The 26,789-nt window shown below is 39.6% G+C and overlaps 1 protein-coding gene across 9 annotated transcripts in view; it reads left to right on the top strand.

The window, feature by feature from the left end:
• Nucleotides 1-26,789, top strand: part of HERC1 (HECT and RLD domain containing E3 ubiquitin protein ligase family member 1) — a 100,241-nt gene that overhangs the window by 27,708 nt on the left and 45,744 nt on the right. For all 9 annotated transcript variants that reach the window (XM_064722661.1, XM_064722660.1, XM_064722667.1 and 6 more), the window contains exons 2-25: nucleotides 2,086-3,041; nucleotides 4,257-4,352; nucleotides 4,651-4,845; nucleotides 6,497-6,808; nucleotides 7,367-7,463; nucleotides 9,038-9,181; nucleotides 9,870-9,997; nucleotides 11,295-11,439; nucleotides 11,531-11,702; nucleotides 12,681-12,815; nucleotides 13,594-13,759; nucleotides 14,289-14,414; nucleotides 14,999-15,220; nucleotides 16,403-16,555; nucleotides 16,734-16,866; nucleotides 17,308-17,499; nucleotides 18,008-18,229; nucleotides 19,113-19,286; nucleotides 20,509-20,623; nucleotides 20,720-20,840; nucleotides 22,149-22,320; nucleotides 23,230-23,536; nucleotides 24,610-24,730; nucleotides 24,989-25,040. In XM_064722661.1, coding sequence (XP_064578731.1) covers nucleotides 2,112-3,041; nucleotides 4,257-4,352; nucleotides 4,651-4,845; nucleotides 6,497-6,808; nucleotides 7,367-7,463; nucleotides 9,038-9,181; nucleotides 9,870-9,997; nucleotides 11,295-11,439; nucleotides 11,531-11,702; nucleotides 12,681-12,815; nucleotides 13,594-13,759; nucleotides 14,289-14,414; nucleotides 14,999-15,220; nucleotides 16,403-16,555; nucleotides 16,734-16,866; nucleotides 17,308-17,499; nucleotides 18,008-18,229; nucleotides 19,113-19,286; nucleotides 20,509-20,623; nucleotides 20,720-20,840; nucleotides 22,149-22,320; nucleotides 23,230-23,536; nucleotides 24,610-24,730; nucleotides 24,989-25,040 — 4,630 coding nt within the window. In that variant the 5' untranslated portion in view covers nucleotides 2,086-2,111. The remainder of the gene's footprint in view (nucleotides 1-2,085; nucleotides 3,042-4,256; nucleotides 4,353-4,650; nucleotides 4,846-6,496; nucleotides 6,809-7,366; nucleotides 7,464-9,037; nucleotides 9,182-9,869; nucleotides 9,998-11,294; nucleotides 11,440-11,530; nucleotides 11,703-12,680; nucleotides 12,816-13,593; nucleotides 13,760-14,288; nucleotides 14,415-14,998; nucleotides 15,221-16,402; nucleotides 16,556-16,733; nucleotides 16,867-17,307; nucleotides 17,500-18,007; nucleotides 18,230-19,112; nucleotides 19,287-20,508; nucleotides 20,624-20,719; nucleotides 20,841-22,148; nucleotides 22,321-23,229; nucleotides 23,537-24,609; nucleotides 24,731-24,988; nucleotides 25,041-26,789) is intronic.

The following is a 26,789-nucleotide window of genomic DNA, read 5'->3' on the forward strand; positions in this document are numbered from 1 at the left end:
ACAGCAGTGAGCATTCACTTGAGTTTTCACAGCCAAATGTATTTTCTTTTTGTCTGCCCTAAAAAGAGCTCAGATGTTCATGTCTAGGCTCTGGAGCAATTATAAACCTTGTATTTGTGGCAATGAGCTGGAAGAAATAAACCTGCCTGTACCCTGTGTGACTGTTAGCTGGTTTCTGCTTAACTTCAGTGATCTGTAGTTGTTACATGCAGAGAGAGAGATCTTTTACATTTGTATTCAGAGAGTATTTCCAGGATTATGAGCGGTGTCTGGTTAAAGCCTTCTGCCTGTCACATGAAACTGAATGTTATTTCCAAGGTGGACCAACAATTTCCTCTGAAAGCTGCAGGAGGAGAGTAGGGCACTGCTAAGGGCTCAGCTTTGAGCTTCAGTCTCTATTTTTAGAGATGCAGACAAGGGCAGGAGGGAAAAAACCTATCAGTTTTCAGGAAAAGCAGCAGTATCTGCACCTTTGAGGTACATGAGCACATTTTGAAGTTTCTGAAAGAAGAGTAGGTGGTGAAAGCATAAAGCCCATGAATAAGTCTGTTTGGGAACTTGTTAATGGAGCCACATCCCTATGTTTCACCTCTTGATAAGGCACAAACAAGACCAGAGTTAGAAGGTTTTCATTAATTGGCCTTGCAGTTTCTGTTAGGATCCAATGGTAGTTAGCAGATACTTTGTGACAGATGAGATGGTGTTGCTCTTTCTTCCTTCAGCGGGGTCCTGGTGTAACAGTACCTGTCTGTGTCACTTGGAGGCTGAGTGCTGGCAAGTTTTGTGGTGTGAGTAGACAGAAGGTGTGTCTTGTATGAAATGCAGGGAATGCTCCCTGCTCTGAGTGCTGCATAACAGCAGTGGCTGCAGGTTGGTGGCATAGTCCTGGGTAAGGGGCAGGTACCTGGGGCTCATGGAAAGCTTTTCTGAAGGTATTCACCTGTTGTAGGGAAAATTGGGCTGAAATAAAAGTAAGTGCTTAATAGCACACAGCATGCTTTTTTGGCAGATATGATTTTAGGTGTGAAATGTCAAGATAAAACAAGTACCAAATTGCACTGCCTGTTAGCCGTTGTCCTGCAAGCACGACATGGCAGCAGCACTGACTTTCACTGCATGGCAGAGAGTCCCTCCACCCCCAGGAGTTTAGTTTGGAATTAGATCAAATAGGGCTCACACTACCAAAGGACACAAAACTCTCCTTTAGGAAATTGTAGTACTTTTTGGTGAATTTGTAATGTGTTAGGATTTACAGGGTCAAAGAACAGAAAGTAATCATTCAGAACCTATGTAACCCATGGTTAATGATTATAAAACAGGAGTCAAACACATCTGGTTTGTACAATAGGAGGTAAAGCATTGCTTTAAAGAAAATTCTTTTAAAAGGAGCAGTTTGAAAACACTCACTTTGAGGAAGCATCTTTGCATATTAAGCTATGAACTACCTTGGCAGAAGGTAGAGTTGACATCAAGAATCCTCTTGAAGAACTGGAGTTCTAAATGCTACTGGCATTAAAATTAGTAACTCGAGTGTCTCTTTGGGATCAGAATGTTCTTTTAATTTGTTAATTGTTAAAAATTTCTCAGACATAGACTTAGAAGAACCCTGGACTCAACTATTTGTGATCAGTCTGTGTTCTTGTATGTGAGAAATTTTTCGAACTCAGTGTAGGTTTTTAGGAATTGTGATCCTTTATTCAGATAAAATAGCAAAATATCATCCATTACATGGATGATCCTGCAGGCATAATAATCATAGTGCTGAGATATGCTTACCAGCCCTGCACCTTTGTGGTTCTTGACATCTAAATCTTACATTGCCTTATCTGTTAAATGCTGTTCATGCCACTTAGAAGAATTAAATTTGCTTTATATGAATTTTTGTGTGTATGGATTTAGAAAATGCAGACTGACTTACACTGAAATTCTTACATCGTGTTAAGTAAGTTGCACATGCATATAGGTGAAACAGTGGAACTGGTAATTCTTGGTGGTCAGTCTGAAAGGATTATTTGGGTTTGTCCTGCTGTCAGTAATAAGATCTATAGATAATATTGCATAATTGACAGTTTTTTTCATTTTCAGGACTAATGGCAAAGAAGTAAACCAGCATGGCAGCTATGGTCCCACCTGTGAAGCTGAAGTGGCTTGAACACCTGAACAGCTCATGGATCACAGAAGACAGTGAATCTATTGCAACAAGGGAGGGAGTTTCTGTCTTGTATGCTAAGTTAGTTAGCAATAAAGAAGTAGTGCCATTGCCCCAGCAGGTTCTGTGCCTCAAGGGACCTCAGTTACCAGATTTTGAGCGGGAATCTCTATCTAGTGATGAGCAGGACCACTACTTGGATGCCCTTCTTAGCAGCCAGCTGGCACTGGCAAAGATGGTGTGCTCAGACTCTCCGTTCGCTGGAGCTCTGCGAAAGCGTCTCCTTGTGCTGCAGCGAGTCTTCTATGCACTTTCTAACAAGTACCACGACAAGGGGAAGGTGAAGCAGCAGCAGCACTCACCAGAAAGCAGCTCTGGCTCCACAGACGTGCACTCTGTCAGCGAGCGCCCCAGGTCGAGCACCGACGCGCTGATAGAAATGGGAGTGCGGACTGGGCTGAGCTTGTTATTTGCACTGCTGAGACAAAGCTGGATGATGCCTGTGGCAGGACCTGGCCTCAACCTCTGCAATGATGTTATCCATACTGCAATAGAAGTTGTGAGCTCTTTACCACCTTTATCTCTAGCAAATGAAAGCAAGATTCCACCTATGGGTTTGGACTGTTTGTCACAAGTAACAACTTTTCTTAAAGGAGTAACGATTCCAAACTCTGGGGCAGATACTCTAGGTCGTAGATTAGCTTCTGAGTTGCTTCTTGGTTTGGCTGCCCAACGAGGTGCCTTGAGATACCTTCTTGAATGGATAGAAATGGCTTTAGGTGCTTCAGCTGTGGTAAACACCATGGAGAAAACCAAGTTACTGCAAAGTCCAGAAGGGATGATCAGCTTTGATTGCTTTATGAGTATATTGACCCAGATGCGACGATCTCTGGTAGGTGTAACCACCTTTGGATTTTCTGCATTCCAGTGTAGCTGCATTCTTAACTGAGTAGTTTCTGCACCCCAAATGCCAGTTTGCTGAATATGTTAGAAAGGGGGCTGTTTTTGTGATCCCCCCCCACTGTGTTTTCTTTGTTACCCACCATCTCTTTCTCTTCCTTCCTGCCCACCTGTTCCCTCATAGGTAAAGATGAAACAGCAGAACAGTCTCTATGTTGCATTTTGGTGTTATTTTCTAACTTCAGGGAAAGAATTGAGGACATAGTTGATCCACTTGGACTTGTACATTTAAGTTCATAGCAGAAAAAGTTAGAAAATTCAAAGTTCTGCAATACACCTTGTTTCCTGTTAGTTACTTTTATTGCACATTTCTGCTCCCCCATTCACCTAGGCCTCTGCTTATTCATCTTCAGAATGTTCAGCAGTTTTGCTGATGCTCAGAAATTAATGTGATAGAAAATGAGCTAAATTGGAAGTGTGGCACATTGCTTTGTATATTGAGTGCTCACTGCTGGTGCTAGATGAATATTGCTTTCCAAGGTATGAAATTGTTGCACAGTGCACAGTCAGAAGCTGTGGCAGCCTCCTGTCTTGTGGTGCTCAGACTGAAACTGGAAATGACTTTTCCTCAAGTGCTCATACTTTCCTTTCAGGCTTGTACTGCTTGTTAATAAACATAAACTTTAAAATCTAAAAGAGATTCTAAAAAAGATCTAAAAACTGTTTTGAAGAATGAGGTCCATGAGAAGAGCATGGCAGTAGCAGTATCTGAATTGGAATAAATGTTTTGATGGACAACTTTATTTGCTGTTGGATTTGGGCTATATATACAATTAGAGACCAAAATATGAAAGATATGTAAGCATAAAATTATTTATGATTAGTAATTTAGAAATAATTATCACTTTAGACACAAATAACATGCATTTCATTACAAAATAGTATTGGGAGAAATTAACTCCAAACCCAGATACCTTCATGAAACTGAATCAGTGAGAATGTGGGACTGGCACTTGTGGCAGTTCTGTTTTCCTGAAGTGTGTGCAGGTAACAGCTCAGGAGAGAGGTAGTGTATTTATGCTTTTATAGAAAGATATGTTGATTTTTTGCTTAGCCATAAGAACAAGTTCCTGATGTATTTTGTTCAGGTGGACTGTTGCTGTATTGGAAGCATATTTCTCCTAATAACAACATTTAAACATTGTAGGGATCATCTGCTGACCGAAGTCAATGGAGAGAGCCAACCAGAACGTCAGATGGCTTGTGTTCTCTGTATGAGGCAGCTCTGTGTTTATTTGAAGAGGTATGGCTTGAAAAAAACTTTTAAGTTACTGTAGTTTACTTCTCCTCACACATGAGATTGGTGTGCACATGTGGGTGTAGTGATTCTGGGGTCAAAGAGGTGCAAAAAACATTGAAAAATAAAATGTAGTGGGATAAAGTCATTAAGCTAATTAGTTGGCAAGCTCTTGATACAGGCCTGGTGATTTGTATTTTAGGCAGTTACTGTGTTGAGGGGCAATTAAAGCTGCATTAAACACTGTGACTGTATAGGAAGAAATATGGAATGCTGCTGTGTAATAAATCTGTGGTGTGCACAGGTTTGTCGAATGGCCTCAGACTATTCCAGGACATGTGCCAGCCCTGACAGCATTCAGACAGGTGATGCTCCCATTGTGTCAGAGACCTGTGAGGTGTATGTGTGGGGCAGTAACAGCAGTCACCAGCTGGTGGAAGGAACTCAAGAGAAAATACTTCAACCCAAGCTTGCTCCAAGCTTTTCTGATGCACAGACGGTGAGTGACATCTGTTAATGGTACATTATGTAACATTCAGCAGCTTCATAGTCACAGTGTGAAACTGAAAAATAGTACTTGATTTCTGAATGTCAAGTTGTAATGAAGCAAATTGTAATGGATGATGTTCAGAACTGGTCACACAGGTTATTTTACTGAGAATATCTCACTACTTTTATTGATGCCTGGGAAAAACATTCTGGTTTGGTCTTAGTGACATGCACAGATAAATATTCATATAACAAGAATGACTGAATTACCTGACTTGCTCTGTGGAGACAAGTATAGCTGCCTGTAGTTCTTTTTGGTGGGTTTGTTTTGATTTTGGTTTGTTTTATGGTGGATTTTTGTTGGTTTGGTTTATTTTGGTTTTTGTTTGGTTTTTTTTAATTGTTGGTTAAAAGGTGCTTTAATGACTGCATGCTCTTTTCCATTGGTAGTTTTCACACCAGCGATTGCTGAGTTCAAAGCTCCAAACTGGACTAGCTGCTGACACAGCAACCTTAATTAGCTTTCTGAAAATCAGTCTACATGCTCTTTCTGCTCTGTCACAGATTCTGCAATTGCAGCTGGGCACTTCTATTGATGCATGACCCAGAATATAATAGTTTGCTTTTCTGGTACTATATTGGCTTTGCAGTGTTGACTTAAGTAAAAGCACTTTCTGGTCACTAGACAATTTAGGTGCATTTTCTGGAATTGTTTCTATGGACATCACTGATGTATTTTATATTTCAGTGGGTTGCAGGACTGGACATCATAAAGCAAATTTATGCATTCAGAAAACTTTCAAAACATTTGAAAGAGTAATCTTTCAATTCCATGATTGAAAGATCATGGAATGCGTGATCTGAATGAATGTATTACTCTTTTAACAGTACTGTATACAACTGTACAACAAATTTATGTGGTTTTTCCACTTAGCCTCCACTTGATGATTGTGGTAGGATTATCTGTATGAAGACATTCATTCCCATTAAACAGGGCTGTGTTCACCTGTTGGGGCTGGTTTATGGTGTCAGATGGAGCCTCTGCACTTCTGCTGTGTTCAGATTCCTGTAGGGAATGGTTTCTGTGTTAGTCCATTTGCTGTTGGGTCATTCCTCAGCTGAGCACTGACTTCCCAAAAGGGACAAGTTCTTATTTGCTTAAAAGCTTTTGATCTTATTTCTTTGATGTTCACGTGATTATAGTCTCAAGTGAGTGGATTTTTAGCATTTGGTTTATTTTTGGGATGTTACTGCTTGGTACTGGTTAAAATTAGACTAAACCTACAGTATTTTATCAAGCTGTTACTTTGTCTTTCTTGCTTTTGAAACATTAAGATTTCCATCTGTGAGTTTTGGAGATCTGAATGCAGCACAAGTTCTACAGTCTGTAGAAGAGATACAAGTAAATAAAATAATCACTGTTCATACACTTTAGTCAATTATGAAAATAGTTTTAATTGTAACATATTTCCCAAGAGTTTTAGTTTTACTGCTTGCTGAAATGCAAGTTATTTTAACATTGTGTTATATTTAGTTTTTACATCATTTTATATGAAGAAAGCTGAAATTCTGTTACAAAATACAGACTTCTAGACCTGTATGTAAATTCTGGATTTGTCCAATCTCTGTATTTCTCTGTTACATCTTTTTTCTCTTTGTAGATTGAAGCTGGACAATATTGTACATTTGTCATTTCTACGGATGGTTCTGTTAGAGCCTGTGGAAAAGGCAGCTATGGGAGACTGGGACTGGGAGACTCCAACAATCAGTCCACCTTGAAAAAATTGACTTTTGAGCCTCACAGGTCTATTAAAAAGGTGTCATCTTCAAAAGGATCTGATGGTCACACTTTAGCATTTACAACAGAAGGGGAAGTCTTCAGCTGGGGTGATGGTGACTACGGAAAACTGGGACATGGAAATAGTTCAACTCAGAAATATCCCAAACTTATTCAGGGTCCCCTGCAAGGGAAGGTATGTTTTGTATAGTGGAGCATGTGGTTTTGTTCTGTTCAGCTGGCATGTTGTGTAAAGTTTGAAATTGATAAAATTCTAAGAAAAATTCTGTGTTCTTTCTAGACTTCTCTTTGAGGCTGGGTCTGCTTGCAACAAAACACTAGAGCTTATGGTTGCCTGTGATTTGGGCAGTGGCATTGTCAGGAAAGCTTCTCACAGCCCTGACTCAAACTTGTTCAGGAGCTTGCACTGAATTACAGTTTCAGTTTTGCTAGCTGCAGCATCAAGGCTTTCACTTATAGATTGTCTTAAACATCCCCTGCTGCTGCTTTTTTCTCCTCTAAGACTAGGATATCATCATGCTAAACCTGCTTGATAAATAAATCATCTTTTTATGTACTTATTTCCCCTTATCAAATAAACAGAAAAGATTGCAAAGATTACGTGTGTACTTAATCCTTGTGAATGGACCAGTTAGTTTATGTAGACTCCTTCTGAAACTTGACTCTCCTAATTTTTCCAACTTCCCACTTGATTTGTGTAAAAATGTTGTCTTTGTTTATGTGTGTGATGTAGGTGGTGGTGTGTGTATCAGCAGGCTACAGACACAGTGCTGCTGTTACAGAGGATGGAGAGCTGTACACGTGGGGAGAAGGAGACTTTGGAAGATTAGGTAATTTGAAAATTTCATGAGATGCTTTTGGGAAAATCCCTGTGTCTAGTAATGATTTTATACATCTGTTTGCCTTGTTCTTTAATTGTCCACTCTGCATACACATACACATGTACTCAGGTGTGTGCATACAGCTGGCAAGTGCAGCGGATCTTAAAAGTTTTTAATTCAGTTAATTTTACAAAAATTATTTCTAAAAGACTTTTCATTTCAAGGCAAGTTGCTTTTTATTCATTCCTAAGACTATATCATTGCTAATGTCACTGGAATGTAAAAACAGTTGACATTTAAAATAAACTGAAATTCTAGATAAACCTCATTAGTGTGATAGTGGAATGATTCTTTGAGGAATCATAATAATATGGCTAATAATATCAAGGGTCTGATTTTAATAAGGATACTTCATGTTAAGTTTGCCAGAATGGCTTAGTGTTCTTTTACCTTAATACATCTAAAAAGTTAAATTTAACTGAAACAAGAAACCCTGTATTACTATTTCCTTCAAGTTAACTTATCTATTTCATCATCTTTGCTGTAGAGCTGCTATGCCTGGTGTAAAACTGCTCTTCTGGAGCAGGTTCAGTTGAACCAACAGGTTTTGTGCAGAAAATTTTTTCAAGTTGGGGTTTAGTTCCCTTCTGTTTTCTTTAAATGTCACAATCATCAAGTATAGAGGAATAAAAGCAAGCAAGTGGCAGGGGTGGAAGATGAGGAGAGTGTTTGACAGTCACAGCTTTCAAGGGAATCAGTAGAAGGTCTGAGAGTATCCCTGTTGTAAAGAAAAGAACTCTGTGTTAGAGGTTTAACTAGAATTTTGGTGAAAATTGTGGAAACCTCCTTGAGTTTTAGATTATATTGGAATTTTGACATCCTTTGGGGGTCTTGGAGTGTACAGTGTTGAGTTCTAGAATGTAGCTCAATGTAACATTTCATTGGGTTACAGGACGTTTTTAATATTTACTCAGTTATGGATACCAGTGATAATAATTTTCCTCTGTTCTCCATTTCTCTTCGGTATCCACAGACTTTCTGGAGTTTAGTAGAAATAAAACTTGTTCTGAAGTAGGTGTTAGCTGTAATGTGCATGGTTTCTGCAGAAAGGACCCGTTAGAAATGTGGCTGTCTAAAGGCAGCTGGGGGCAGATCTGGTCAGGCTGTGCAATGGACACAGTGACAGAGGGCCCTCACTGCAGCTCCCTGGTGCTGTGCAGGATACCTGCTGCCACTGCTGCCCAGTGTGGAGGATACCTGCTGCCCAGCTACCTAATCAGCTGCTAGTGAAGGCAGTTGTACTAGGAATTAGTTCTATTTCTTTTCAGCTAGGTGGGAAATGATCATAAGTTTTAGAGGCAGTGGGATCTGAACAGGTGTTCTGGAGTATGTCCTAAGATTTAATGCTTAACTTTATGACAGATGTCTTTCAAACCTTATGACAAATCTTTCTAAAAAATGGGCAAAAATCATCATTTGTGATGTCTGCAATACACATGGAATTTGAAAAATCATATGATTGCAAAACAAATATAGGACTTTAATTGTCACTAAAAGAAAATACTTCTTTCTTTTTTCCTTAGGTCACGGTGACAGCAACAGCCGCAACATTCCAACTTTAGTAAAAGATATCAGCAATGTAGGAGAGGTCTCCTGTGGCAGCTCACACACCATAGCTCTGTCCAAAGATGGGAGAACAGTGTGGTCCTTTGGAGGAGGAGACAATGGTGGGTAAAACAAATGGTTTTGGTAGTAATTTTTACCTTATTCCATCTGCCTCATAGTTTCAGTACTCCTTGCAGTTGGGTTCTGGTTTTTATTCATCATTTGGTTGCTATTCAAGGAAGGGATTCTTAAAAAATCTAAATACAATATCTGAAGTTCACCTGCAAGATGATAGAATTAAAAAAAATATTTTCAGCAGGGGAGGAGTTTCACAGCGCAGAAGTGTCAGTGAATAGATGAACAGTTCTGGAAAAAATGCTGTGCTGATGACTTTCAAATAAGCTCGCTCATGATATGTCAGTGGCTAATTATGTCCTACAAACTATTGCATATAAACTGCCTGGGATTTGTGTTTCAATTTTAAAATAGATAATTATATATAATAATAATAATATATTAAATATATATTAATATAATATTATTATTATTATAATATATATATAATAAATATATATTTGTATCTATATATGTATATGTATATATATGTAATTACAAGTCTGTAATTACTGTAATTGAAAGAAAATGGGTTTTATAAAAATTGTAATATGTTTTAATTTTAAAAATCTACGCTGATATTTTTGGAAATCTAAAAAAATCTCTTTTGGGGTACGTTTTAATTGTTGTCTATGCATTGAAAATACCTTTGAAATACCATTGAAAATAAGAAAGTTGTGTTTCTTCCCTTTACAGGCAAACTTGGTCATGGTGATACAAATAGAGTATATAAACCTAAAGTTATAGAAGCCTTGCAGGGAATGTTTATTCGAAAAGTTTGTGCTGGCAGTCAGTCTTCCCTTGCCTTGACATCAACAGGGCAGGTAGGCAAAACAGGTTTCACTCAAATTACAGGAGTTGGTGAAGAGGGTCTGGGTTCCTGTTATCTCTGCATTTATTATTTTAACTGTTGAGAAAATGTTCAAAGAGTACTTAAATAGAAGTGAAGTTCTTGATTAGAGGTTGAAGTACCTAATGCACAAGAGTATTTCAGAATGTGCTAAGAGTCATCTAAGACACACTTTTCAAGATTCTTGTTTAGTCATAGAAAACATGCATTAACCTATGTTTTTAGGTTAATAAATGTAACCAGTATAAAAACAAATTGGATTCAAGAAACAAACAACAATGAAATGCTTGTAATTTTTAATACAGTAATCAGCTCGGGTGATTAAACGATTTAATAGTTTTTTAAAATGTATATTAGAATATAGTTATTAACTGCAAGTTTTATTTCTAATCTGAAAAATCTCAGGAGAGCTTGGAGCTGAATGTTGAGGTGGCAAACAAGGGCCCTTCCTGGCCTGATGGGTGTATGTAATCCAATAAGCATTTCCACACGTGCAACCCAGCTGGCCTCCCCACCTTCAGCTCTGTGACTCACAGGCTCTGGCTTCTCTAAGTGGGGGTTAGGAATGTTGACATTCCCTGTTTGTTTTCCTGCAGAGCCTCCCTGGTGCTGTGCTCTGTGGCACCTCAGTGCCTGGGGAAAGGAGTGCACACTGTATGACACGTGTTGAGTCAGGAAAGCCCTGTGCACACTGTGCTGGAGGTGTAACTGCAGTCCTTGTGCCAAGGGGTGCTGGGGTGTTTGCTGTGCTGGGCAGCAGCATAGCTGTGAAAAGCCCTGTGCACACTGTGCTGAAGGTGTAACTGCAGGAGGGGTGCTGGGGTGCTGTTTGCTGTGCAGGGCAGTAGCACAGGTGTGGAAAGCCCTGTGCACACTGTGCTGGAGGTGTAACTGCAGGAGGGGTGCTGGGGTGGTGTTTGCTGTGCTGGGCAGCAGCACAGGTGTGGAAAGCCCTGTGCACACTGTGCTGGAGGTGTAACTGCAGTCCCTGTGCAGGAGGGGTGCTGGGGTGGTGTTTGCTGTGCTGGGCAGCAGCACAGGTGTGGAAAGCCCTGTGCACACTGTGCTGGAGGTGTAACTGCAGTCCCTGTGCTGAGGGGTGCTGGGGTTTGCTGGCGTGAGGTGTAGTACCTAGCTGTGGGAAAGCCCTGTGCACACTGTGCTGGAGGTGTAACTGCAGTCCTTGTGCCGAGGGGTGCTGGGGTGGTGTTTGCTGTGCAGGGCAGCAGCACAGCTCTGACCTGCAGCGTTCTGTGCTTGCTTTGCTCCAGGTTTACGCGTGGGGCTGCGGGGCCTGCCTTGGCTGTGGCTCCTCAGAGGCGACTGCTCTCAGACCCAAGCTCATTGAGGAGCTGGCAGCTACCAGAATAGTTGACATTTCCATTGGTGACAGTCACTGCTTGGCACTTTCTCATGGTAAGGAGAATAAGCTCTAAAATGACATGATCCTCCTCTAGATCAAAAGCAGTTGTATTTCAGCTTTTTTCTACTTTATTTATGTTCATAGATAATGAAGTTTATGCTTGGGGTAACAATTCAATGGGACAATGTGGACAGGGAAACTCTACTGGCCCCATTACTAAACCAAAGAAAGTCAGTGGTTTAGATGGAGTTGCAATTCAACAGATCTCAGCGGGAACATCCCATAGCCTTGCCTGGACAGCTCTTCCAAGGGACAGGTAATGATGACATTTGGGACAGGTATAATTTTATTCTTTTATGCAAATCTTCTTTGGGATATATTTAACTATTTCCTGAAAGTGTTCCTGCATCATCTCTGTCAAGCACTCTGGTTGTAATATTTTGTTCTGGAAAGTCTTCTCTCATCTTTAGATATTTCTTCTTTATGTATGAATGTTTCTTACATGTAGTTAGACAAAACCTACCACTGTTTACTAAATATTGACAAGGGAGTCAGTGGGAGGTGAAACAACTCAGCATTCTTTATTTTTTGCTTCTATGGGGTTATTTTATGACTTGAGAAGTTTCTTTTAGTGTAATAAGTAGTACACTAATCAGGAGACTTTCGGAAAGGGGAAGTTCAGGCAAATTACTGAGGTGCATTTAAAGGTCTTAAAAAAATTTCTGTATGGTTGCATGTAAAACTGAAAATAAATAGTTTGGTAATTAATAGACAATAACTCAAATAATATTTTTGCACCAAGGATGTTAGCAAATGATTGAAATGAAACAGTAAACATTTATGTATGAACTAACACAGAGGAGCAGAAAAACTTAATATTTGGCAGATAATTCAAGAAGAATTTCAAATGCCCCGTTCTCAAGGGAGCTGTCAAATAAGGAAATAATGCTCTGTGCATTTTATCCAAGTCTCTAACCTGACATTTATCATAAAACCAGCTTTGTGAGTACCAGTCAGCCTTTGACTGAATCAGATTAAATGCATATGGCTTTAGATTTATGGCATTGAGGTGTTTTTGTCCATAAATGTGGAGTGTTTGATTGTAGAGATTTTTACAAAAAAGAGAGAAGAAAATACCTTCATGGGTCAGGAAGTTGGTCTGCCATAGTTGTATTAGTTTGCTCTAAGAAAGAAACTGGTTTAGTTAAGTGTGTATTCAACTTGTTTAAACTATTAATTTATTAAGGCAGTTAAAGATTTCCAGAAGGTAATTTTCCTTGATGTTTGATTCCAGGCAAGTTGTGGCATGGCACAGACCCTATTGTGTTGACCTTGAAGAAAGCACCTTTTCACATCTTCGTTCTTTTCTTGAGCACTACTGTGACAAAATTAACAGTGAAATTCCTCCTCTTCCTTTTCCTTCATCAAGGTACATACAGCATATGTGTGGTACAGACTTTTATATTTGTTTTTTCGTTGCAGCAGTGGTGCATGGCTTAGTCTTGGTTACTCTATTCTTTAACAAGCATAAATCTGATTTACCTGCTCACTCAGGTGCCATTTGTGTAGAATTACTGTAGTGCACTTGTATAACAGAGGAGCTTTACAGTGGCTCAAATGTAGCAGGATCTGTAGTCTGAAATCTGTTTTCATTGTGCAATGAATTAAATGCTTTATTTCAGATCTTTCCTTTAATACTCATTTTTCTGTGCAGTTGAAATGCATTTACTGTTTCTGTGTTGTCAGTTCTTACTCCTGTAACCAGTGTTTCAAATATTTTTAAGAGGACTAGAAAAGAATAACCTGACTTCTTGTTTTTAACCTGATTAGTGTACTTCTATATCTTCTGAGAGAAGATTACATTTATTGCTTCTTAAAAGTTTTTTTCCCCTCTGTGTATCATATTATTGTTTATTTCTGCATTTTGGGACTGTTTTGCCTCATAATTCACAGGACTGTTAATCTAAAGTGAATGCCTCTTACAACCATTGTCCACAAAAACACTTCTCTGTTCTAGTTTCAGTTTTTGTTCTTTTAAGGAGGTTGGCAGTAAGTTTCTCAGAGGAGTTTCCTTAACTCCCAGTTGGAATTTATTTGCCTTTCTGGTATGAAAAATCAAAGGAGAGTTAAAAGCTTAGTGTGCAAATAAATGGAAGGGAGTCATGCTAATAGTAGGAGAGGTTAATAGATACATATTTCTTTTACAGGGAACATCACAATTTTCTTAAGTTGTGTTTGAAGCTGCTTTCCAATCACCTTGCACTTGCACTGGCTGGAGGTGTAGCCACCAGCATTCTTGGCCGGCAGGCTGGTCCTCTTCGAAACCTCTTGTTCAGGCTGATGGACTCTTCTGTCCCTGATGAAATTCAAGAAGTGAGTCATGCCTTGTTGTTTACATGTGAAAATTGTGCTACTCTCTTCTCTTTTTAGATATTTATTAGACTTTCTGAATGATTCTGACTTGCCAGCTTTACTCATTAAAGGTAAAAAATGTAGTCACCATCACTGTTTTATGATCTGAAGGCAGAGGAGAATGTTTGCATAAGAACTTCAAAAAGCTGCTCTATTTTGTAACTTCTAAATTATTCTTCCCTGTAATAATGAGTCTAAAATGTTTTTGTTGTGGATTGAGTAACTGACTTGGTTGAGTAATTCTCCAAAGATGCACTCTTACAGGAAATAGCAACTTTTGTTGGTCTTGTTTCACTCCTTCAGTGTACTGCACATTGTTTGTGTCACAGCATCAAAGATTAGTGTGCTATTGTGTGGTAGAATTCTGCTATTAAATGAAATTCAGCAGACATTTGGGATATATCATGTGTGGTGTATGGTAATTTTTAAGGAGACAGGTGGGTTGATTATTTCATATATTAAGAAGTATTTTTGGCTGCTCTGATTTTAGGTTGTAATTGAGACACTGTCAGTTGGAGCAACTATGCTGCTTCCTCCATTGCGAGAGAGAATGGAATTGCTACATTCTCTTCTACCCCAAGGTCCTGATAGATGGGAAAGCTTATCAAAAGGACAGGTAAGGTCAAGTAAAAACATACCTGAGAGCAGCTGGGGTTTGCTTTGGTTTAGAGATAAGATAATTTTGAATACTAGATTGATTGAACAAGCCTTGGTGAGAGAAAATTAATTGTTTCCTGGGATGAATACTTGTATAACGCTTTTCCTACATGGATTTCACACTACTTTTCAAAGATGACTACAAAGTTCATTTTTGTACCCTTTTTCCTATGTACAGTGTAGAGAAATTGTGTGTCTCACACCTGTCTTCCCAGATGATCAGATTTCTCCAGGAAATACTGGAGAAAGTGCTTGGTTCAGTCTTACACTCATTGCCCACCATGTGGACACTCTGGTTTCTGTCTCTCTTAAATCTCAGATTTTTATTAGTTATGGTCAATGCAATTCAGTATATTTATCCATTCTCTATTAGTACAAATCTTCATGAAAACCTGGAATTTTGGTAAAGCCTTCCAGCTTATTTCTGTGTCCCATTAGAAGATTTTTATTGGGTAACTATGACTGATGCCTTTTTTCTTCTTAGCTCATTATTTTATCTTTACTAACGAAGAGTGATTTTTGTGTCTAAACATTCTTGTTTAGAGAATGCAGTTGGACATCATTCTGACCAGCCTGCAGGATCACACCCATGTAGCCTCCCTGCTTGGCTACAGCTCCCCATCTGATAGCACAGAAACTGCCTCCATGTGTATCAGCTATGGGAACCTCTCTGATCAAACATATGCTGTCCAGAGCAGTCATCCAGACACTCATCTAGCTGAAATCTTAATGAAGACTCTTCTTAGAAACTTGGGATTTTATACAGTATGTACAGGCTTCATATTATTTTTTCTTGTTAAATTATAATTAGTTTTTGATATTTTGAAGGATTAATATTTCCCCCCTCATCTTAAGGAAATGGTGCTAATTTTGTTTAGCTGAAGTAGCACTGCCACATGTATGTGTCTTCAAGTGGACCAAAGCCAGTTAAATCATCTCTAACAATATGGTTCTAATATTGCTCTAGTGGTATTTATTGTTTAAGGTGATTTATGTAAGTGCAGCTGGTTTCATGTCAGACTATTTTATTGCTCTTGCTTTGGTTTCAGATTTTTCTGGAAGAGAAAACATAACACAAGATGTAAATAGTTTATATACAGGGTTTGCCAGTATAATCTCAGCCACCAGGGAACAATAAGCAGACACCAGGAGCATTAATCTATTTAATTAACTTCACTGTGGTGGTAACTACCTTGTAATAGAGCAGCAAGTACAGGTCTTACTACACACAGTGTGCCAGCCAGATTGTTGTTCTTAGAAAGTGTAGGGGAGCATGGGAGCAAATCACTGACTCAGCTTCTTCATCAGCCAGCCAGTTGAATTCAACAGTGAGAAGAAATCAGAGCTTTGGATTTCTTGGCATAGTGTGGAGCTCCTCAGCACAGGCTTGGCAGTGATTTGTTCTTCTCTCTAGACCTCCTTCAGTCAGCAGGGTGGACCTGTCTGCTTTGAATTGGCTGCTTGAAACTAACTCAGTTTTTCCAATGGGTTCCCATGGAAGTCAAGCAGCCATCTGTGTTCTCCTGCCATCCTGCATAGTGCAGTCAGGGATTATAATGTGAGATATATTCTGCATCAGCCCACAACAGATCCTAAGGAATTATTCCACAATTTTAACACATGTGCCTAAATTCTTTTAACACATTGTGCTTTGGGGGCTAGGTTAGGAACTGAGTTTTTGAATCTAGTTATCCTTGGTGAGGAATAAAAGTGTTGCTGCATGTGAAATGTTTGCCTGACAGCTACCACAGTCATTCCTGTGGCATTATAAACAATTGGAATTTCAAGTTTGCTTATCCCACAATCCACTTGACACTATCCAATTTCTTAAGTAATCACAGGTGCACATAGTAAAGATGAAAATGCTTCTTTTTAGATGATAATAAAGCATTATAGTACTTGAAGCAGAGTTAATTGTTATCTTTTTCCCCGCTTTTGTCTTAATAGGACCAAGCCTTTGGAGAACTGGAAAAAAACAGTGATAAATTCCTGCTAGGTACATCATCCTCAGAAAACAGCCAACCTGCTCACTTGCATGAGCTTTTATGTTCCCTACAGAAACAATTGCTGGCTTATTGCCACATCAACAGTGTTACTGAGGTGTGTATCCTTATTTTTACCATTCAGGAGAGAAAAAAACCATTTTGGTATTCATAAGTATCAGAATGTTGTAAGGTTCCTTTTGAAAATCTTCTGAGTATTTGAAAGCTGAAGTGTTTTAAGTAGTGTACCCCTTGTATGTATTTACAGAATTGTTCTTATGTTTGTTTCCTTCTAGAATTCCAGCAGTGTGGCATTGCTTCACAAGCACCTTCAGCTTTTGTTGCCTCATGCTACAGACATCTATTCCCGTTCTGCAACACTGCTCAAGGAAAGCTCTTGGAATGGCAGTGTTGGGGAAAAACTGAGAGGTAACTGTCCATGGAAAAATCACTAATGGTGACTCTATAAACTTAGGCCGCTTTTTTGCTTAGATTTGAATTAAAAAATCCCTTACTTTTCCTATATCTGCATAAATTAGGCATCCCAAGGCTCCCCCAAAGGAGGAGGTGAGGTATCTACCCAGGAATGGCTGGTTCATGTTTTTGATAGGACATTTTGTGTGCAGGAAAAGCACAGGTTGGAGAATGCGAGTTCTCCATTCTGTTCACCTTCACTCCAGAATGTACTTGTACATTATTGTGACTACTGAGAAGTGTGGAACTAAAATAAGAGATTAAACAAACCCATCAAGTCAACCTTTATTGTTTAAGACATTCTGAGATAGCTGAGGTGCAATTCTTTGACTTTTAAAATTGTGCTTACATAATTCCATAACCATAATTAATTCAGGCTTGGTTTTTTCTCTGCAGATGTGATTTATGTATCAGCTGCTGGCAGTATGCTCTCCCAGATTGTCAACTCACTGTTGCTGCTGCCAGTGTCAGTAGCCCGGCCTTTGCTGAGTTACCTGCTGGATCTGCTGCCCCCTTTAGATCGTCTCAACAGGCTCTTGCCTGCTGCAGCCCTTTTGGAGGATCAGGAATTACAGTGGCCTCTTCATGGTAAGTGTAATAAGAAACATGCTTTTAATCTGAGAAATAAACAATGGCATCTATTCCAGTGGAATTTAGCTCTGCCTTTTAAGATGTCTGTTTTTTTAAAACTGCTGCATTGTCTTTTCAGTTTCCTTAATGTAATAATGTCCCTTGCTGTGAAGTACTTATTTCTGCTCTGAGTGCTGTTTCCAGTTGTATCCTTAATCTGTACTTGTTTATCAGAACACAGAGAAGTGTGTATTAGACAAAGCAAGTTCTTGGGCAGAGTTTAAAAGAGCCTTTACGTCATGAACAGCTGTGCCACGAATGGTGGTGGCCTCTGCTGTGCTGTGGTTCCAGTGTTCAGCAGTCTGTTTGTCCTAGCTGCTGTTTCTTCTGTTGAAAGGTTGCTGATGGAGGGGCAAATCTGTGATTAACTGGGAAACATTAACGAGATGTGCCATTAGCATTGGGATTTTGGCATTGTCTGTGACACCTGGCCATGGGTGACTGACCTGGCACTGGCTGCTTGCAGGTGGCCCTGAGCTGATCGAGCCTGCGGGCGTGCCCCTGCCGCAGCCCGCCCAGTCCTGGGTGTGGCTGGTGGACCTGGAGAGGACGGTGGCGCTGCTGATCGGGCGCTGCCTGGGGGGGATGCTGCAGGGCCCCCCGGTGTCCCCTGAGGAGCAGGACACGGCCTACTGGCTCAAAACGCCGCTGTTCAGCGATGGAGCCGAGATGGATATTCCTCATCTAGGTGAGCTGCCAGTGCCGCTGCCTAATGCTCAGTGGAAATGTGTTCAGGTGTGAAATTTCTGATGGTGTTTGAGTCCCTGTTCTAAAGGTTTGTCTTTCAGCATTCTTATCTATTTGTGTAGTAATACAACAAGTTCCAAAATGGTATTTAATTGATGTAATGATATAATTTATTGAGAGTCTTGGAAATGCATTTGGGAGAAAAAAATTGCAATTTCTCAGTGGAAGACTACAGACTTGACTCAGTTAATTGGAAATGTTTTATTCTTAGATGCTCAGCATTTAACAGACACTCCAGGAACTCAATTTTTCATATTAATTATTGGAAAAATCTCTTCTATTTTATTCTACTTGCAAAATGATTTCTTTATTATTTAGAAACAATACTATTCATAGCAAACTTCATTCTTTATGATCCACCAGAATTATCAACAACTCAGCAGTGGTGTTCCAGTCATCCCTTCCTATCTGAATGGGGCACTTGCTTCTTTGCACCCTGTTCCTCTTAGTTCACATCTCCTCCTCCCTCTGGTTCTGAGTAGGCTACTTCAAGACTTAAAAAAGCAGTGTTTGAAAATGGGTCCAGGCAGTAATTGCAAGTGCCTAGCTGTGTAGTTCAGGTAGAAATAATGATGCAGATGTTTGAAGAATTCTTGAAGAAGAGTTGGATAATGCTTTTAAATCTTTATAGGTTTTATATAGATTGTCTTTTAAGTCACTTCCCTATGTAAGGTGAATTTGTGGAAGGACAATGACATGTCTTGATTTTTTTTTATTTTTTAAACTAAGAGGAAGGTCAAAGGTGGTTTAAATGCTTTTAGATAGATGTGTCTAATTCCCAACATTTGCAGAGTTTAATTTCTGTGATATTTCCCTTCTGTTAGATAAATGCATGAGCTCCTTGTTAGAAGTGGCCCTGTCTGGCAATGAGGAGCAGAAGCCCTTTGATTACAAGCTGAGGCCGGAGATCGCCGTCTATGTTGATTTGGCCTTGGGCTGTACCAAAGAGCCAGCCAGGAGCCTGTGGATCAGCATGCAGGACTATGCTGTCAGTAAAGGTAAGGGCTTGAAGGTACCTGTGTTTGCTTAAAGCAAGTTAAGTGCTCCAACTACACTCCAGCATAATCCTGCATTTTCTTTGGCAGCAATTTTTAATTCTACAACATGATAAACTTAATTTACTATTATGTTCTGTGATCTTCCTTTTGCTTTTCCTGTTACTTGCTTTTGACACTGATTTCAGTGCTTGGCAAACATGTAGCTCAGTGTTGTTTTCCCTCTGAACTGGTAAGAAAAAACTCTTGTTTGCTTACTCAGTTGTTTTTTCTATTTTCTGAGTAGAGCAGGGTAAAACTTGCAATTAAAAAGAAAAATGAAAGGGGATGAGATGGGGGAAGGCAAAATAACTTGCAAAATATTTTAGGAATGGAATGAAGGAGCAAGTCAGCTTTTGCTTTTCAAGTCTCTGGGAGGCTGGTCCTACAGTAGTACTAGTTTTTCATGCTTATTGCCTATAATATGGGTTTCCTGCTCAGTCTTTCCAGGTTCCTTTTATTGAGATCCACTGAGTATTGCAGTTGTACTGCAACTGCTGTATCCAGAGATCATTTTCTGTAGCTCTGGCTAAGCTGAACCAGATGAAAAGAGAAAATGGTATTGTGTGCCTGTGGAGAACAGCACAGGGAATTCTGTTAACAGGATTCCACAGAGGTGGGAATTCCAGTAAAAACAGTGCTGGTTGTCTGCTTGCAAAATCTGAGTCAAATGGGCTGATCTGTATAACCAGGCTGTGGAACTGGGTTCCTTAGAAGTGGGTATGGGTCTGCTCTGCTCAGCTGCCTGAAGGTTGTGTGCTGACATTAGCAGAGTGTCACAGGCAGTGTCATGGAACCTGCTGAGGAGCAGGTGTTTTGGACTAGACTTTCCTATGGCCAGTTATGTTTTGTCATTTCTACAGCCATTCACAAGGATTTATAGATAATATTTAACACAAAAATATACTATGAACTTATTTGTAAAGATGGGGGACAGTAATTTTTTATTTAGCCATGGAGAATTGTGGTGCTTTGTGAAGGTTTGCCTGGCAGTTCAGTTATGTCATAGTGGAGCAATATTATTTTCATACTGGCTCTTTTGAAAGTGGGAAAAGTTTTTTGAAATTAAAAAGTCAGTTTCTTAAAAATTAAATGGCTGAAGGTATTGAATACAATATTGAAAAAAACAAGTATTTCTGGTTTTTGGGAATGGTAGCCAATTTTGATAAATCATTTCTTTTTTCAGATTGGGATACTGCAACTTTAAGTAATGAATCCCTCCTAGACACTGTGTCCAGATTTGTCCTTGCAGCTCTTCTGAAACACACGAGTTTACTTAGTCAAGCTTGTGGTGAGAGCAGGCAAGTAACTCAAAGCTGCTATTAAAAAAAGTTCAGCTTGACTTTTTGAAAGGAAGTTAGTGTGATTTTTTTCTGGCCTGATGTGGTTTTCTGTAGGTACCAGCCTGGAAAGGCCTTGGCAGAAGTTTACCGCTGTGTGTATAAAGTTCGGAGTCGCTTGCTTGCCTGCAAGAACATGGAGCTGATTCAGACCAGGTCATCCTCCAGAGACAGATGGGTAAGGCTGGGCATCTCTTTGCAGTTCTTCTGGCTTTACTGGCTATTTAGAAAATGTTACATAATTGCCAGTATTTTTTTCTATCCTGTTGTAAAACTTTCTCGGGTTTCCAAATGAAAATGAGCAGGGTATAATTAGGAATCCATTGGTCTGGAGTATGTGATACTAATTCAGTTAAAGGAAATGATTGATTGGCATCATTTGACCCAAGCCCAGCCTCGAGCCTGGTTTTCCCTCTTCCCATCTCTAGAATGCTGGGCCACAGAAGCCCTACAGTTTAGCTGGAGATAGCTCAGCTGTGTTGGGCAGGCACAGCTTTGTCTGGCTGCCATTCCTGAATCCAGCTGCATTATCTGGGCCTCTGAACCTCTCTCTTCCCTTTCCTTGCCTACCCCTTCTTCCTCCCTCCATGGCCACATTATCTTCTTAGTCCTGGCATTACTTTAGGGCAACTTGTCCTTGTCACCCCTATGTGAATGTCTGATGTGAGAGCACGGCCTGAAACTGGCGACTTCTGAGAAACTTTATTAAGCCAGATCAGCATTAATGATGAAAGTGTTCAGTGAATTATGGACTGGGGCCTGTTTGGCCATACAAAGTAGTCCTTAAAGCAGGTTTCTCTGATAGCATTTTTAATTGTGGTTTACAATCTACAAGCAAGATATTTTTAATGAACGAAATTCTCTTGCAGCATCAGGATTAAGAGGCTTTTTAGCTGTATTGTAAAGCACTAGTGGTGCTCTTAAAAATAGTGTAGGTGTACTTTTGGTTAATATTATGGAGATGTGTGTATCTTGCTCACTTCCTTTCTCAGGGTAGGGGTTTGACATAGTTGCAAGAGGCTCAACACTTCTGAAAGCATTGGGTGTGCATGCAATAAGTCCTGTTATTCCCAGAAATCGTCAGACTTACAGATGCAATACAGCAAATCTGATAAATGGAGTAGATTTGTTGCTCAGATTTAATGCCATTGGGAAAAAGGACCTGGTTTGCTTTTACACAGTATACCCAGGCTTACGGTTTCTGAAGGCCTTGGTGCTGAAGTGTCAAAAGTGACTGTAGAGTGTAAGTAAGCATTACACTCTAATGTAAGGAGAGTTTTTCTGCTCATGGTTACAAAAGGAAAATTAAATTTTCCAACATAACTAAAACCTTGAATGTAAACAACTGTCTTCATTGTGTAGTTCACACAGTATCACAAGTACTTCTTGGTAGGAAGAAACCTCTTATTCAATGCCCGTGTCTTTGTACATTCATCTTTCATTTTGGTGAGAATTTCACTTCATGTGTGTAATTTTTTTAATCAAGATGCTAGATAACCAAGAATCTGCTGATGTTGATACTCAAGAACATTCTTTTACTCGTACAATTGATGAAGAAGCAGAAATGGAGGAGCAGGCAGAACGTGACAGGGAGGAAGGACACCCAGAGCAAGAAGACGAAGAGGAGGAAAGAGAACATGAAGTTATGACAGCTGGGAGTAAGTACTGGTTATGTGTGTAGATAATGCCATGTGCTTTGGAAGGACAGTGTCTTCTTCATTCTGAGGTAAAACTGAAAAATTATTTAAAAGATTATGAAAGATCTGTCTGCATAAACATTTTGAGAGGTTTATTTTTATACAATGATGGTAGTGTTTTTTATAGTGCAGGTAAGTTTTAGATAAAAAGGAATGTGAATACGAAGTGAGTTCACTGCAATTCAGGCTAATAAAAGCCTGAAACTGTTCCAGTGTGCAGTAAGATACTGAAAGTTTTGGTGTTCTGTCAAAGTGCATTGTCCTTCATTTTAAAGTTAACCTTGTATAAATGCTTCATTTAACTTGTTTGCATGACTTCTTTTGTGGCACTGTATTAGCATTGTATTCTGTCGCAGACATTTTTTCATAGAAATCCTTTCTTTCACATTTGTCCATCTTCTGGGAAGCAGAGCCCCAGAAGAAGAATGTGAACAATTGTTATCAGCTGCTGTGAAATGTAGCAGGTGTCCCTGTGATTGGCTCATCTTCCATGTGTACCATTAAAGGCCAATCACAGGAGCAGCTCAGGGACAGATTCCCTGGACACAGAACTTTGTTATTCATTCCTTCTATTCTGTTCTTAGCTTAGCAGCTCTCTGCAACTTCTCTTCTTATTCTTTTTAGTATAGTTATAATGTATTATATATCTTATATAAATAAATCAAGCCTTCTGATCAAGAAACAAGATTCTCGTCCTTCTCTCACCACAGTGACCGTCTAAGGTCACTGTAGTAGTATTCTTTTACTGTTAGAAGAATATTAGTTGCTCTTTCTAGTGGGGCAGTTCTTGGCCCAAGATGTAGATGAATATTTTGTTCTCAATGGCTTTGTTTAGAGGCTAAGACTTTCTTTTTGTGTTGCATATTACAGAAATATTTCAGTGTTTCCTGTCGGCCCGTGAGGTCGCTCGCAGTCGGGACCGTGACAGGATGAGCACGGGCGCGGGGCCCAGAGCTGATGATCCACCCGCCCAATCCCAGCAGGAACGGAGGATCAGCACGGATCTGACAGAAGGGCAGGATGTGTACACTGCTGCCTGCAACTCTGTGATCCACAGATGTGCCTTGCTGATCCTGGGCGTGAGCCCTGCCATCGAGGAGCTGCAGAAGCGAAGGGAGGATGGGCAGCTCCAGCAGCCTCCCTCTGCTGCTCCAGAGGGCGTCGGCCTCATGACCAGGTGGGCTGTGCTGACTCTTACACCATGGTTAACTCTTCTCTGCTCCTTTTAGAATTGATTATACAACCCCAGTTTTCCTCTGAGCATTATTGCAGTTTTATTTGGAAGAAAATTACTGCTGAGAGCAGTGTTATGCTTCTGTTGAAAAGAGTGATTTTTCTCAATTTTTCTTGGCCATGCTAACTAAGCCTGAAGAGTTTTATTCTGTGTGTGCCCTATTTAAGTTTTAAAGTTGAGCTTAGTGGTAAGTAGTTCAGATCACCAAGTGTACAGACAGCATGAGGTACTTTGAAAAATTTTTCATTTTTTAGTGTTTGGATTTTTTTTACCATATTTGTGGTTTTTTGAACCATACCAGTGTCTTATATAGTAGTGTTAAAAAAACCCCAACTGTGTATGTTTAAAACAAAAGATTCAAAGCCTGTTATGACAAAAGTGTTGTTCATGATTGATTTTTACAGATACTCCTATCATAGGCATGGCTAAGACTTGTTGTAGGTGTCCTGTTTTGATATTTTAAATTAAGATATTGATGGGAAAGAGATTAAGATATTGAGGAGGAAAATTATATATATTCAGTACCCTTTTATTCTTTTTGCCTCTTTTTGGAAATCCAGTCCCTAAAGCACGGGTGGCTGCCTCTGTCATTGTGAAAGTGGCTTTCATCTCCAGCATATCAACTTTAGGATGCATTTTTTGGGTGGGTTTTTAATAAGTTCAGTGCTTTTTCACCCACTTACTCTGTCTCTGTTTCTTGTCCTCTCAGAGTGTTTCTGTTACTCTGTGTAATCCTTATGAAGGCTCTAGAGCAATCACTCATTTGAGGTTGACATTTGTTCACTTGACCAATAAGGCTGTTAAGAAGTAACAGAATTTACTAATACCCTTTTAAAATAGAATTGAAGTAATCAGACCACTCTTTTCCTCTTTAATGTGGTCTTGTGATGTTCTGTGATAGTCTCCTCCCAAATAAAACTGTGGCAGCTGCTAAATTTGGCTATCTTACCTTTGTGTAATGTCAGCATTTTTTTTCTCTGTGTGTGTGCACATGAATGTGTGTGCACCTGAAGCAGGAGTGAAAGTCTTACAGCAGAAAGTCGCTCAATCCATGCAAACTCAAGCTACAGGCTGATGAAGTCAAGAAGTGAATCTGATTTGTCTCAGCCAGAATCAGATGAGGAAGGTTATTCACTGGTAAGTAAACCAGTGTGATGTATTTAGGGATTGTCAATAGAATGTTTGGATGGGAGGTACATCTGAAACATTTGTTTAGCTGTGTTTCAGTACCCTAATTCATCATTGTTAAAAAAAAGGGTAAAAATAATTTAAAAAAATTATAGCTCTGTCAGCTGTCTCACTTTTATGGTGAGGGATGAAATGTAAATACTCTAATATTATGCACCACATATGATCACCTGAGGAAATGAGGCTTTTATTATTCTTTTAATTTAGAGTGGAAGACGAAATGTTGATTTGGATTTGGCAGCATCTCATAGGAAGAGGGGTAAGTTCTCTTGTTTACCTAGTGAATACTGACCTGATAAATGTTAGGAGTGTCTTAAGTTAAACTATGTTTGCAATTGCATACAGTTTATAGTTACATAGCAGGTGTTAAAACTGAGCATTTAAAAATAGCATTTAAAATAATTGTTACCCACTCTGTGTTGTGTGAATTTCTGTTGCTTTGTGGCTTGTTATAGTATTTCCTTGGTTATTACTCTTCACTCTGCTTTCTGCAATTGTAATGCTCTTTTGAAACAAGTGAGGTTTCCTGTTAAATGAGTCAGAAATCTGCGTTCTGTTTTCACTCATGTGACTTCAGGAATAAAAAATAGTGAGAGAAGCTTATGTGGAATGTTCCATTCTTGTGCTAACAGCAAGCTTTTACTATAAAATGTGCTTGAACCAGGAGAGCTTGTATTCAGAAGACACTGCTTTACTTTGCATCCTTTGAACACAGGCACATCTACAGAACGAAGCAGCCACGTTTCCTGGTGCTCTTTGTTAGTGCTTCATACTGGGGAATGTCAGTGAGCTCCCTGATAGAAGGTGGTGGAGGGACTAAAAGGTCCCACTGCCATCTGGATGATGCAGAATCTGCCTGAGAATCATGACTCAGGTCTGCTGTATCTGTAAAAAGCATGGGATTATGCAAACAGGAATTAGGTTGAGTTATGATATTCCTCACTAACAGAAGCCTCAATACTGTTGGGTAAGGTAAGAATTCTGGTTTAAAAGGCTTAATGATTGAGCAGAATACTCAGAGGTTTCATGCCTTTGAAAGTCTTTGGAAATTGCAAAGGGTGTTATCAGTGGCAGCACTCATTAGATTTCAATATTTAATGTGGAAAGCGATGCTTTGTCCATGCATAATCAGTTGAATCACTTGAGCAAATAAAGAAATGTATTGAAGTTGGAAGGGAGACGACCCACCTTGCATTGGTCAGCCATTGACTCCCCTTTATTCATCAATCAATCACCTTTTATAACAGTGTTAATTCACTTCATGCATATTGCAAAATCTGAGCTCACAACAGGTCAGAGATAACATACCAACCCCTCCTTATGTTTCCAATACCAAGATTTGGGTTCTCAAAATTATTCTTGCTTTCCCAAAACAGCCAAAGATAGAACATCCACTTGTTATGAGAAAGCTGTCTGAGAACTCTGATGTGCAAGGCTCTCAAGGCCTTCATGTTTGTCACCTTTACTTGTAATTAAAAATAACCTGAGAACCTCTGCTGTTCACAGAAACAGGCTGTGAGAATCTGCTCCTCACAGCTGCTTTCTAGGCCATCCCTGAAAAAATCTCCAACAGAAATGCACTAGAGCTGCTTTACTGTTACAGCAGGTGTATCATGGCATTCTCAGGGTTAGAAGATCTATCAGAAGGCCTCTGTCAACCCCTGATCTGCAGGACATTCTTTGAAGTTGGCATTTTTAGCTTTGCCATTGCTCTGACACAGAACTCTGTACTTGACATCCTCTGTGTACTAAGAGTGGCCCAGGAAAGAATCTTGGGTTAAGTCTCAGGTGCAGTATGTCTCATGAATGATGGTTCCTGGACTGTTGCTTAGGCCAATGTTACTTTCATCACAAGCCTCAGGAAGTAAGGAATGGTGCAAGAGTAGACTTCAAAACTTTTATTACAGCAAGAAGATTCTCTACCAGATCTGAACACTGAGAAGAAACAGGTAAATACAGTGAATCTGTCCAGAGCCGAAAAAGACGCTCAAATAGCTCATTTCCAAAC

This window comes from Zonotrichia leucophrys, chromosome 10, assembly GCF_028769735.1.
Source record: "Zonotrichia leucophrys gambelii isolate GWCS_2022_RI chromosome 10, RI_Zleu_2.0, whole genome shotgun sequence".
NCBI lineage: Eukaryota > Metazoa > Chordata > Aves > Passeriformes > Passerellidae > Zonotrichia > Zonotrichia leucophrys.